The 14,895-nt window shown below is 29.9% G+C and overlaps 2 protein-coding genes and 1 non-coding gene across 3 annotated transcripts; 1 reads left to right on the top strand and 2 right to left on the bottom strand.

Annotated features, from left to right (window-relative positions):
• Positions 1-425: 425 nt before the first annotated feature.
• On the bottom strand, positions 426-1,320 carry Tsp_00373 (vesicular glutamate transporter 3). Its single transcript, XM_003376196.1, has 4 exons — positions 1,293-1,320; positions 1,002-1,138; positions 795-944; positions 426-584 (listed from the first exon to the last, which is right to left on the bottom strand). Exons 1-4 carry the CDS (start codon positions 1,318-1,320, stop codon positions 426-428), a joined length of 474 nt encoding a protein of 157 aa, XP_003376244.1.
• A 6,670-nt stretch (positions 1,321-7,990) lies between these two features.
• Tsp_00374 (conserved hypothetical protein) lies at positions 7,991-8,305 on the bottom strand. The gene has a single exon (XM_003376195.1). It carries the CDS (start codon positions 8,303-8,305, stop codon positions 7,991-7,993), a length of 315 nt encoding a protein of 104 aa, XP_003376243.1.
• A 2,915-nt stretch (positions 8,306-11,220) lies between these two features.
• Tsp_00375 lies at positions 11,221-11,292 on the top strand. The gene has a single exon. It is a non-coding gene; the product is annotated as a tRNA-Trp (tRNA).
• Positions 11,293-14,895: the final 3,603 nt, after the last annotated feature.

The following is a 14,895-nucleotide window of genomic DNA, read 5'->3' as shown; positions in this document are numbered from 1 at the left end:
CCATTTTCGTGCTAAAATTAAAAACAAATCGTGTTTCATCTGAAGCTAGTAATTCGATAATTTTGTAATACGTAATATTTGGTGAGCTTTTCCGTTACAATAGGACAAATCATGCCGGAAAAAGTGCCCAATCCGTTGGACATTCCCATCAGAATGCTCGCATAACGTGGAGCAATGTCCAGATGATTGACGTTGAAGCCAGAAATTGCAAATCCGCTGAATCCTACCGCCATTACCAGACAAAATATTGCTGCGGATGATTGTTTTACATAGGCGCATATGATCAAAAATAGCCCTTCCATTCCAAAACCTAATTTGCACAATTGGTGTTTCATAATTATGTCGTAACTCAGTTGGAAATGAATGGAAGAAATTGTAGAAATCAATCATTTCAATTAATCAACTGATTTAGGTTTTTCCTTACTTTATTGTTCCGTTTTTGTACGCTTACCTCCACAGTTGAACAATTTTCGTACTGCTGTGGTAGAAAGAATGCGTCTTGAACGAAGAAAATCTGCAAGCTGGCCACCGAGTAGCACAACTGCAGCCATTATGACGTGCGGCAGTGCTGCCAAAAATCCGCTCTGAAAATGGTTTAATTTTACTGAACGTAAGTTTCGATGCATATTTAAAGTTGAGCTAAATAATAAATAACATTGAAGCTGTTATTTGTTCTTACATTATTATATTACGATTATGCCTGAAAATTGTCTCAGAAAACATTATTAACATTTTAAATTTTGATTCAGAATAAAATTATGCAAGATGCAAAAATAAAATGTACGAAAATTCACATTTTGAATGTCAATTTTTAGCACATCTTTCATGTAGGCTAACTGGTGAATCAGTAGCAAGTAAAATGTCCAACTTCGACAAAAGTTGGCGACCAGTATTGCCCATACGCATTTCGATTTTAGAATTTCTTTCCATGGCACATTAGAGAACTAAAGTAAAGTTTAAAATAATATTATTTTCTTTTTTGATGAACAAAATTTATGTACCCTGAGAGCAACAGGTGAACAATGCCCTATTCTTGTTTCGATCATTATTTTTTCTTCATCACTGATTGTAGGATGAATGCATGGCTTTTCAAATGTCATGAAGTACCAAAATAGGAACCACACGCAACCGCAAATACCTTCAATATAAAAATCACTTTCCCATATTATTTCGAATAATTAGACAAGTTAATGAAACAATTTAAAGTTTCGCAATATTTTCAGTTAAGAACTTTTTAAATTTCATTTTCTCTTAATATTATGTTTGCTTTTCAACATTAATATTGATTCTACTAGAAAATTTTCCACATCTCTGTTGCATTTTTATTGAATACAGAATTTCATAATCATTACTGCTATTGAGCATTGTTCAGCTTTGTGGATTCTATTTGAACCGGATGAAACAAAGCAACTTGTATTCATTCATAGTTATAAATTATAAATTAGTGGCTTTTTTTTCTTCAATCTTGTGTTATTGTCCATTTTCCACATTCAGGTCTAGTGTCAGAATTGCCTTTCTCTAAATGCCAACATTCTAGATTTTCGTTCACTGTAGAAATAAATTTTCAACTAGCGCACAGCAGTCAATTTCTACTGCTACTTCTATTTTCTCCACATATACTGTTTGCAGATGAAATGGCCCGATTATGAAAAAATGAAGGCAACAACTCACTTAGCACTGCTTTTTTAATATTGTTTTATATCTTTACCATTGTATATGGCATCCATTGTACTATTTCTACTTTAAAAATTATTTCAATTTTCAAACTCTGTTATCAACAGAAACAAAATGAGCATCTGGAATATTTAAATTTTTTAAAAATAGTCAAAATTATGTTCATCATAAGTTTGCTATAACGGGCTGAAAGCATCATATTACCATAAAAGTAGAATGCCGCAGACCAACTAACGTAGGATGTCATCATCGCTGATAATGGTAAACCGACTACAGCACCGGCGTAAGAACCGGTAAATGTAGTTGTGGCTAGCTTCGTACGTTCAAGCGGTGGTGCCCAATACCGCCACATTCCATGCACTGCCGGATAAGCAACACCCTGAGCTAGACCTTGCAAAATTTGTATCACAATGGCAAAACCATAGCCACTGTTAGCTGCAACAGGCATGAGCAAATTCAACGCTGACGTGATCCCTATTGCACCACCGAATAGCCTAAAATATGCTCTTTTTTAAAAGAATACACTATACACATTGAAAAAATTTCAAAAAAGACACACGTAGTTGCTGGAAATCTTGCAGCAATAAAACCACCGGGAACTTGGGTAATTAAATATCCATAAAAAAAGGAACCTTCTACTACTCCCAGTACTGAAGGATTCCAATCGAAGTCTGCTGGCTAAAATGCATCCATTACATATCTGTTGCTATTTAATGGACGTAAATTACATGCACAACACCCCATGGATCGGTGAAGTTTCTTGTCATACGAACTTTGGCTGCGCCAATATTGCATCGGATTCCAAATACAATTAAAAATCCTACACAAGCCAACCATGCTAGCTGCCACCGTTTAGAGCATTTACAACATGGACATTTCTCTGATATCTAAATGTTTACTCTTAATAATTTAAACTAACTGAATTTATTTATTAATTTGAATTATATAAATGTTGGATAAATGATCATTTGTATATTTCCGTCAATTTAAACAATTACAAAAGAAGCTTTTACAGATAATGAAGACTTCGCTGCTTCATTAATAGTGAAAAACTTTCACGCTTTCCAAACTAATTTGCTTTACAAAACAGTAAATCATAATTTATTAAAAAATAACCAATAATATTTCTTTATTTGGCGAAATTCAAAAATTTACTAATTTGTTGGTTTAGATTCTTATATGAAAAATTTTCTCACCTTGAGGATGAAATTACTGCGTGCGGCAACTTCGACTTTGCGACGCAGTTTAGTTGGATTTTCTGAATCATCTTCGAATTCACCGATAAAGTGTTGCTGATCATACTCCTGCGGAGATCTGAAATAAGAATAAACAATTTTTTGATGCCAAATTTTTTAAATTAAGTAAAATTTAAGGACATATTTTTAAATATAAAATGCATTAATTAACAATTGCGCGATGTGACTAAAATTCATGTCTGATTTGTAGGCCCCGTGTGTATGCATGAAGCAATTTCAAAGAAGTATTATAGTAAATTATTATTTTCAAATATAATGCTATTAAAGCATTTGTTGTACGTCAAAAATCAATGGATTTTTAATTACTCAAAATGCTTCACGTCTGAATAAAGATGAATTTTTCAAATGAAGAGGTAGAAATAAAAATATTAAAGAAAAACAAGCATTTTATTTTTATAAAAAAATTATTTTTGCTTGATGTAATACGTTGATGTAGACGTAGAGTGTCTGATGCTAAACATGATTGCATTTCATTTTCAATAATTGAAATTATCTTATTTTGTTGAATCTTAAAAAATGATGAAAAGGTTGCTGCACATAAGCAATGAACTGCTTCATAGAAATTTTTACTTGATCAATCTTTAAAAAAAGAAAAAATATCTTTATCATCTGCCAATAAATAATAGTACATTGCATCTAACATTTATGCAAAATGGAAAGTCACACCATTCAAATGAGGAATAATTTATAAAAGTGCAATTAAGCTAATGAATTTATGAAAACATCGATCCTTTTATTGCTTATTATTATGTCATTGAAAATTTCCATCGTCAGACAATACGAAGTATATTGCATTTATGTTTTTGTTATTCAAAATAATGCAGTTTTGCAATTGCGGCTTGCGGCAGTAAAGTTATGCAAAGTAAAATTTTGTGGAATTCTCCTTTCAAAGCAACACTAGAAAAACATATTTTATTTTTTAGCAGCACAAATGTAACAAAAGAAGAAACATTTTTAGTGATAAATAAATGTATCCGATTCGTTTAGCTTTAATTTTAAACATATAAACGTACAAATCAAAAATGTTTATTTCAAGGAAACATCAACAAAAATGTGCATCCATGATAACAATGAATGAAAAATATTGCTAATAAACTCAAAAGCATTCGAAGATTTTTTTACATTCGTAAAGCCTACTTGACTCATTTATATAAGCGTATGTATTATTCATCATTTAAATTTGGAAATTTTTCTGAATAAAAATTTGAAAATTGAGAAATTTTATGTATAAAAACAAATTCATTGAAATTCATAGAAGTAATGCAAATAATACATATATAGATAATATATATTCGAATGATTGACGTATATTTTAATTTTAAATTAAAAAGAAAAAACAGATTAATGTTTAGTAAATTTGAAAGTAAAAATAGTATTAAATGAAAAGAGAGCAATTTAAAAATTGCTTTGAAATGGGAAAATATTTGCTTAAATGCGAAGAATTCGATACTGCTTGTCGAGGCATTTTGCGTTTCAAGTCAAGTCACCGTCCTATTATATGGCTATTTATTGATAGGTAGCAGCTATCTGTGTTTGTTTGGTGAAAACGGCCACGACAAAATATACTGTTGTCAAGTTCAATTTCGTCAGCATATATGTGTAAGGGCCAATTATTCGATTATAATTTCAAATAATTTCTTCCCCAACTCTTAGTCCTGTTGCTGTTTGGAATGCATTGATCACCCCAGTATGACGTTCGCATGAAGTTTGCAAATGTCAGCATGTAAGTTACTCAAGCGCTTCAAGCTTCTGGCTATTTTCAACACTATTTGCATGCATCAGTGGCGTATTTGGAAAGATTGAATGTTGAATGAAGTTCATTTCTCCGATCTCTCATCTTTGATGGTTCGTGTCAAAATTTATTCAAACATTTCCAAACGGAAATTAAATAATCACAAAGCACCTGCCAGGAAACGTTATCCAACAATATTCAAATAAACAGAAAGAAATAATCGCATTCTAGCTTTGCAAAAACTTTTATTAATTGGCATTCAGATTAAAAAATTTTAATTTAAATAAACCCTTTTTTTAATAAAAAATTTTGTAAACTAACATTTGCGCTTGCTCAAGTGAAAGTATCAATGATTGAAAATATATTTGAAAATTATGAAATAAGCAAATGCATATAAATAAATAAATAAATATAAATATATATATATATATACATGAGGAGTGACTAATTTTTTTAAGCAGTCATACCTCTTGTTGTTACTTTTCAATTTTTAAACAAACAAACATATATATAATCATACCTGATAGATTCTTAATTTATGTTTAAACTATAATATTTATATTGTAAAATTAACAAAATTAAAATATCATAAAAAATGAAAACATATATGATACCGAGTAATTTGCTTTTTCGACTAAAAGTGCTGAAAGGTCCATTTTCAAAACCAGCTCTTATCTGTTATCATGTTCTCATATGTTACTTTATTGATTAATTTATATTTTCTACTTGCTGTGTTTTCAAATTAGCGTACACGTTAACTAATTTGTTTGTATAAATCTATTTCTAAATACTTAAATGAGTATAAGTCTTTTCTAATATTTCTGTGCCAATATTTTTGATTAAGCAGTAACACAATAATTTTTCACTTTCAACAAGTTACAAAATATGACTAATGTTTTGAGCAATCATACCTGTTGCTTTTCAATTTTTAAATAAATATATGTTTATGCAAAACACGAAAAATAAATAAATAAATGTATATATTAACTTATTATATTTAATAATTTGTTTAATTTTTCATTTTTTTTGGAATCTTTTTTATTTCCCATATTTACTGCGTTAAGTAATGTTCATTTTAAACAAATTCAAGTTCAAATTAAAGCATGATATACATAACAGAAGAATTTAAATTTCAAAAAATTGCTTTCATGCCGCTACGGAGTACCTTGAAAGGTTTTTTTTATTTCTTTTAATGTTTCAGAATAGCAGCATATATTGATTTCCAAGAGTATTTTTTTCCAAAATGAATAATTTAAATAGATTTAATACAAAAATATTGTCGTTTGCAAGTTGTCGCTCAAAATGATGCTTAGAATAATATTTGGAAATATTAATTATTAAAGATTGAAACTGAAAGCAATACACGATGTGGAACAAAATAAGTGCATCAACTTGAAGCCATATTTTTTTGTTCGGTTTCTCTAAAATTTCAATTTACCATTGAGGCTTCTTTGACAGATGTAATTTAAAATTTTGCATTATGTTGTATTATTTTTTTTTGTAAATGGTATTGATTTTGTGAACAATTTTTAAACTGAAGCGCTTGAATGAGTCCGATGGCAATTGGTAATTTGCTAGCAAGGCAACCAACGTTTTTCATTCAAAAAAGCCGTCAAATGGTAAAAGGTTGTTGATTCTCTAGTCCAGAAACGGAAGTGACATGCAATAGTATTGTTGTTCTCAAGTATGGGTAGATTTTGATAATTTTATCGATTCTTTTAATGCAATCGGTGTGAAGTTTGGAAAAAAAATGGACGTGGTCAGCTGATTTGAATAGGCAAGAAAATTACACTGCTTCCGTAATTAGATTAAATTACCTAATCTAATGATCAATAAGTAATTCGTGATTTTCGGCGGATTACAAGGTGTGACTAGAAAAAAGCTTTTCAATCACACCAGTATTGACGCCTCAATAAAACCTGCCCGACAATTTTACAATAAAAATGTCCATGTTGAATTTAAATACTTCTTCTTTTGCCGATTACAACAAGTGCTAATGTTGTATATTATTGCATGACAGTAGTGTTGCTGTGCAATGAAGAGGAAATGTTGGTGAAATTTGCAAAAATATCTTACCTGTGAACCAAGTTGAAAGTGAACTTTGAGAATAATGACTTGGATTGGTCTTTTATTTCACTGGCAACGGCAGAAAGCAGAGCAATAGTTCTGTATGACGACATTTTTCCCTGGAAAAAAAACAGTACGTATTTTTTGCCTCAAGTGTGCAGATTGAAAATTTACTGCAAAATATTTTCAAGATTGTTGTTGTGTGTTGTATGTAGAAGTTTGTTATGCTAATTTTAAAATTTTAAGATAGTTTGTTTTGGTTTTAAGTAACCGCTGGCTTAATAATGTCCACTCTATGCCGACAGATCGACTAAAATGCATCCCGCAGCGACGGTAATACTCCGCATCCAAGCAACTGCAGGTTGTTTCCGATTGGACAGAGAAGCACCGCTTTCACAATCACATTTTTACTACTGGGTTAGTTTTTGCTTAGAATTGTCGTCCATGAACATTCAGCTTAAAGTGTCACATCCACCCAGGTGCAAAACTGTTTCTTTGCCTGTGCGGTTCACTTGAATCAATTCGATCAACTGGAAAAATTATCAAATAATTCCAAATTCTTAGCTTAAAATAAGTATTTTACAAATTTCTGCAAATTCAATTAGTTCTTAAAGTAGCCCTCACTTCAGCCTTGAAGTCAACTTTGAAAAATAATTCATTCTATTTTTCTTAAAATATCTACAAACTTTAACAGTTTAAAAAATTTCAACTGAAGTCTCTCTTTTTTATGAAAGGACTATTATTCAAACATCACAGTGAAAAGTATATATATATATATTTGCTTTTGCAAAAAAGTGCTAATAAATAAAGCTTGCATGACATTGATTGTCAACTAAAAAAGATACATTTTAAAAATTTATTATAAAGTGTAAAAATTTTTTAACTGACAAAAAATGCATATGTAATTATATTTAATGAAGTTAAATTTATAGAAACGGCATCTAAACTATTAGCTTTGTTAAATGACATAAAAGAAACTGAAAATTTGAACATATATATTCATTACACGCAAAAATAAAAATAAATTCTAAATTCAGCATTATGCTTGCACTCATATTTATTCATATATTTATGATTTTTTTACTTATAATCATCATAGCATGATTCTATGAAATAATTTGTAAAATTATATCATTCAATATAATAACACTGCAGAAAACTTTGCTAAAAAATTTAACTGGAAAAAATTTTAGTTTTATAATACATATAGCGTCATTGAAACGATTGATATTTATATATTTTGTGCGTAAAGGAAAAGAATTCAATCAATTACTACAGATATTTTGGAACGGTAAGTAAAATCACTATTTAAAAGACGTTTGTTTAAGTAATAAGAAATGCATGACAAAGATGAATTAATGCATTCAAAAGCTAACATTTGTTTACAGATGTAACCAAAAGTTTTTGGATAAAGGTTTGCGTCGGCCGGGAATCGAACCCGGGTCGCCCGCGTGGCAGGCGAGCATTCTACCACTGAACCACCGACGCTGTTGTGAGTATTATCATAATACTGCATTATATAAACTTGAAAAGTATAAGAATCGCTATGCGCATTTTTCACGTTATTGAAATGCATATGACAAAGAATATGACTTATGACTTTTTATGCATTCATTTTCAAACGATGTATTTATCAAAGTACATCGTTATTGCGCTGTAAAAGTATTTCTGCAATATAAGAAATATATTTTCTTATACATTACTTATTTTAAAGTGAAGGTAAAGCTCGTTAAATCTGTTTTATATCATTTAACATTTTAAACATAAATTTTTCAGAATTTTGTTGTTATTCTACATATATTTTAACTAATAGCTATATCTGAACAATGCTTTTAACTGTATTTTAATAAAATTGTTGTTTAACCTAATAGGCATTTAGCATTATGAAATATATGAAATTAATTTATTGAAGCATACGATCTTCCAAAAAACCATTTATAGGAAGAGAAATTATCCATTGTTATTACACTACGAGACGTAGTTTAAAGTAAATAATAAACAGCTGTTTCAAAATAATTCTGGAACAGCTGTCTCCAAGAATGCTGCACGTATCTCCATAAAAATGTTCAGCCTGCAAAATCAAAAATAGAAGTTATTACGCAAAAGAAAATTCCATTTAACAGGAGTCCATTTAACATTATCATATGTCATCATAAGCATATACAGGTGCTAAATCTATACCATAAATTAACAATATCACAATAATTAAATATTAACTTGCACATTTGATCGCAAAAGTAATTCTATCATATGCCTATTAGTTCACTCAAGATTTTTCTAAATAAACTTATCTAAAATTATTAAAAATTGAATATAAAGAAATGTAACCATGACAGCAGAATAATTACAAAATAAATAATATGAGGTAGATTTTTTGAAAAACAATATAATACTGATATAGCAATATTTGCAAAAAATAATAACATGTAGTAATTTTCCCATAAATTGCTAATATTCTATTTAATCAGTAATAAATGGTAGAAATCACATGTTGGATAGTAAAACAAATAGCACAATTTTTATAGCCGTAATTGTTAAAGACAAATATTTAAATAACAAACAGAAACAATATCAATTGCAATTGACAATCACTTTGATAAGTTGATGCAATAAAATTGTTCATTATAGTAACGGCGGGATACGGCTGTGCGCGTGATCCTTTGCCTACGTGAAATGTTGAAAATAGTATCTTCGGGCTATGTAACTGAAATAGCTATGATAAATACTATACAGCCCCCCCTGAATTTCATGGGGAGACATACTCCAAATACAATATTTCAAGGTTGCAGTTATTAAAAGGGAACTGTAAAATTCAATTTCCACAGTATCCCTTACACGAAAGCCATTTTCAACCGAATTCAGCGTAAATACTTTACGAATCTGCGATTACACCACTTCCGCTTAGCATTTGAAATGAAGAAACAAAACCTGGTTAAAAACATGCATCAGCTTTTTCTTTTGTAATGAAATTTTTTCACAAAAGTGGAAAGACATTAATCAATAACAATCGACAAATTATGATGCACATGATTTCCATCACTCGATATTGTTGTACCAACTCAGATATACATTTTAACTTGACACTTTTTTCCCAATGCCAGTATGTTTAAGCGACAGTCATTTTTCGCATGCAACAATTTGCATCAAGAACATCACGTATCAAGCGTTATCGTGTGACAATCGAACCCAGTACATGAAAGCAGCGTTTCCGTGCTTAACATTAACAATGAATCATGCTCACGGTCATTAATACTATACAAAAAATTTGCATGTTAATTAAAATGTGAATATTCATTGCATTTGTTTGTCATTAAAAAATTCACGTTCATTGACAGTCATGTTTGCAATGGACAGTGCAATACGTGACCTGTTCATTTGCTTTTGTTTTCTACTATTATATTTTTTCAACCACTTTCATTTTTCAACTTTTTCTTTAATCTATTATTAATCAAATAAAATTTTTCTTCTACTGTTTTTAACTACTTCCACATAAAAATGGTTTTATTAATATTATAAATACGTATATGAATGTATTGTTTCAAAAATCACAGTTTTCTTCATTTATTTTGTTGCTTTCTAACAATTATGATTACTTTCATTTGATTTAATTTTTAAAGAGAAATAAAAAAAAGCACCAGATAAAGATTTTTGTATGAAAACCAATAACTTAGCTATGTGAATTATGATAATGCAAAAAGAAATCACTTAAAACATGAATTTAAACAAATTTTAATAAAATGTTAAAACGTTTTACTTACTCTGAGTTTATATTTCTTATATATAAATTTATAATTTAATATAAAAATTGATTATTAACACTTATAAAGACAGTATGATTACTGTCAGTCATTTACAGAAAGTAAAATTTTTTTACATTGAAAATGCATACTGCAATGTTCAGTAATCTTTTGCCACGTTAAATGTTAAAAAGTATGATAAATATAGTAAGTATGAAAAAGTAATAATGAGAAGTAAGCTCAACGGTTGGAATTCTCATAGTTACACAAAACAGTTGCTTTACTGTTACTCTAATTCAAACAGATTTCAACTAAAATTTCAAAATAGCTTAACGTGATGGTTATACAAAGACCACTTGCATCACCAGCTGAATAAATCTGCAAACAGTATTAACGATGATGCCAACCCTTAAGCTAATTTGTTCTCGGCAGATTAGCAGCTGTCATTTTTCATGCATTGAAACATAATCAACTAATATTTTTCCAAATGTTGCCTTTTCATTTTCTCATTTTTAAAAAATGAAAAATATGAATATAATCAAAATAATGTGAAAAATAAAATAAATAATTAATAAAAATATATCTAATATTTTTGATGTCAACAAAATAAGTATTGCATATTTTTTAACTTTTTATTTCATTTTATGAATTACGTTAAAGAAATCTACTTCTTTAACTTCTATATCATACAAAATTTAAGCACATCATTCTTTAACTTTGATTTCAAATAACAATTTTCGAAAAACAGCAACAAGGCCCGTTGGCGCAATGGTAGCGCGTCTGACTCCAGATCAGAAGGTTGGGTGTTCAAATCACTCACGGGTCAATGCCTTTTATTCTCTTTTCTCAAAAATCAAAATGCATTTTACATTTAAATTATTAATAAATTAAACCAATCCTACACAAATATAAGTGTTTTGGTGAACAACTAACAAAATACCTTATACACAACAATATGTATATACATATATAACAACATAGTAGCAATGCTAAGCAATTCAGCGCTGATATGTAAACAGCGTTTAAGAAAACGAGATATTTTTACGATTATATACTATACGATTATAATTTACTTTATGGGAGATATTTTTTCAAAAAAATTATCAGTATTTTTATTTGTCAAGTAACTGAAAATACTTGTAAAGGCTCGCACGGGAATCTAACTACACTTGATAGTTGACAATCTTATTCCCTAACTGCCTTTCTTCGCATCACATTTGAACATAACAAATCTCACGTTTCAATAATAATCGACAACATATATATACAATTTATTTGAATATACACAAAAAAAACCATAGGTAAATATGAGCGAACTATTACAATGTTTTTCTCTGCTACTATACGAATCCGCTGCTAACACTCTTTCTCGAATACAGCAATAACACACCCACTCTCTCGATTTAACAACGGCCTTTTCTAAGCAAGAATTTGGGTCAAAGTCAAACTTCTAAAAATGCCAGATGTCGCTGCGCGGGTTTTTACAAATGCACAGCAGTGTGCGATAAAAAATAATAAGCATGTTTTTATTTAAATAAGTTGTTTTTAGTTGTGAATAATATATTGATTAGTAAATATAAACAAAACTTTCATGAATTTGAAAATATTTTACTGATATTTAATTGCGCGGATTGCAAATTACCGTTCACATTCCTACTGTATTACATCATACTGTAGTGTCGTTTACTAAAGTTTTTATGCTTTCTCTGTATAATTGCTTAGCTATGTTCTTCTATCCTCATGAGCTTTTTATACACATTGTGAAATGAATCAAAAATAAAAGCTCAGTTCATTTTCTGTTTTTCACAAAATTCGGCTGACTGCCTTTTGTTAATACGGCCCACTTTTATGTATTGTACAACTTAGAGCAGCATTTCTCAAATGGGGTTCTGCGAGCGGTGTCGAGAGGTTCTGAGAAATATTGTTACAAGTGAAAATTGTCCGAAAAAATGTGTTAAAAAGAAAAAAGCATTTGAAAAATTATGCAGGGGGGTCCGCGAGGATAAAAATTTTGAGAAACACTGACTTGGAGAATACTGGGGGTTAGAACCGATTTCCCCGCTGACTCCGCCTACTTTTTCGCAGTAAAATTTCATTGGTTGCTGCTCTGACGCGCGCTTCTAAATTTCATTTGTTGTCACTCTTCTGCATTTTATTTGTCAAATATTGTTCCATTCTATTTGTTAAATTTTATTTCTAATCTTTTGATAATAATTATTTTTTATAATAATTCTGTTCTTCTCATACTGAGATAAACGAGAGATTGAAATTACGATGAAAAAATAAAAACAATACAATACAATACAATACAATACAGACACAATGCAATGCAGTACAAATATAATATAACTCATCACTTGAATGATCGCATTAACCTTTATCTTACTGAATTTTTGTACGTTAAGTTTATACTGTAATTACAGGAAGTAACAGAAACTATAAAGAAACTAAGTAAACAATGTTTAAAGCATAAATTCAAAGTTTTTCTTATAATTTAATAATGAGTAGAACTGAATTTCCCAAAGGGAACTTCGCCTGCTTTTTCACATTTAAATGAATGGTTGTCACTCTAAGAAGTTCCATTTGTTAAATATTCGTTTTCTATCTGTCAATGGCAAGTTTTCTAATTCAAGGTTTCACTGTTTTCAATTTATGTATTCATGGCACCATAACTGATAATTTTTCTTAACTTTATGATATCATAAATTTAATTTTTACAGAAAAAACTGAATTTTTTGATTGATATAAAAAAGAGAGTGCTGTTCATATAGACGTGTATGTTTGTCAGAAATTGTTCTGATGAGTAGCTAAAGGCGACTGTAATAAAATGGAAAAATTAACAAGTGATCGTAGCCATTCAGCTAAAACTAAGAGTAGTGATTGCCGAATGTTAGCATCGGAATACGTTTCTAATTTTAGCCTGACTGTTCTCTGATAATCTTTCTTGTTAGCAATCAAAGAATTTTACTTTCAACTTCACAAAGTTTTGCTCCCTTTTACCTGTGTTATTGTTTTTCTTCCTATTTTTTATTTAAATAAAAAAATCTGCAATATTATTTACAAATAAAGAAAAATTTATTTATACATTTGGTGTAAATTGTAAACTTTCTATTTCAACATCTTTCAAAGCAACCATTCAATTCAACATACCATTTGCATTTGCAACCTTTCAATGTGTATTTCAATGATAACGAAATATTTAAATATTTCGCATCAAAAGCAGCGCCTGTAATGTAGCTGATCCGTTTGATGTTGCATTTCAAATTACATTTGAACTTGGTTAAGTGAGCATGGAATTTGGCAAGAATTTCCATGCACTTATCCATTATTTTACCGTTTAATTAACTACAGGGAATTTTTTGGTCAAAATCTTATGCACTTAATGAAGTTAGACTGCATTTTATATGAAATGCATGTACGTCAAACAAATTTTTTCATACAAACAGCAAACCTCATCGACATGTATATAAATACATATATGGATGTTTGTTTTGTAATGAAAGAAACTTTACAAATATCAAAGTAAAATTCTTGGATTGCAAACAAGAAAGAACACTCCCAGTAAAATCAAGAAATTAATCAGATGCTAACAATTTAGTAGTTGTCACTTCTTGGGTAAGCTTGAAAGCTGCAACTGTGAACAATTTGTCAATTGTGCATTTTCCCTTTGTATTAAAATCGCCTTTACCAACTTATGTGAAACGCGAACAATGTTTGACAAAGGCATATGCGTAAAATATCATGCGTATCATATAAAATATCATCATATCATGCGTAAAATTAAGTGAAATTGCGAGCTAAAACGTAACGTTAGCAGTAGTGTCATTTGTAACCCGGAAATTGGAAGTGTTGCTACAACATTCCAGATTTTTCAAACAGATTATTCAGTATTGTGACATTACACCCGGAAGTTTACATCAAATCTAGATAAATTTCAACAGGAAACAAATTTATTTACAAACAGTGGGAGCAGATTTTTATATATGTAATCAGAAATGAACATTATTTTCACCATCTTACCATTTATCTCTTCTCTGTGCTTGACTTTGCTCTGATTTGTCTTATCTGATGGCTGACAATTTGCATTTGGTTTTAAATGAAAGAGGTAATTACAATTTAGTACATGAAGGAAGAGTTTACCATTTGAAACGTACGAACATGGAAGATAAGCAGTGGGTTTGTCGTCGGGTAAATAATATTTTATCTAATATCTCATATCCGTTCATTCAATTCAAGTTTATCATGTAGGTTAAAAAAGGATGACGGGGTTCGATCTACACGAACTTGGCGGAGGAAATGAAGACCGTCCCGCAAATTTACCATGAAGAAGCCAGCAGTGCATCTGCTGGTCAGTTTCCAGCGTATAAAAGTGCTAAAACGGCGATGTACAGAAAACGGGCACAAAAATTTCCAAGACTTCCATCAACTC

Source organism: Trichinella spiralis, assembly GCF_000181795.1.
Source record: "Trichinella spiralis strain ISS 195 chromosome Unknown Scfld4, whole genome shotgun sequence".
Taxonomy (NCBI): domain Eukaryota; kingdom Metazoa; phylum Nematoda; class Enoplea; order Trichinellida; family Trichinellidae; genus Trichinella; species Trichinella spiralis.
This window is presented reverse-complemented; position numbering and strand designations above follow the sequence as displayed.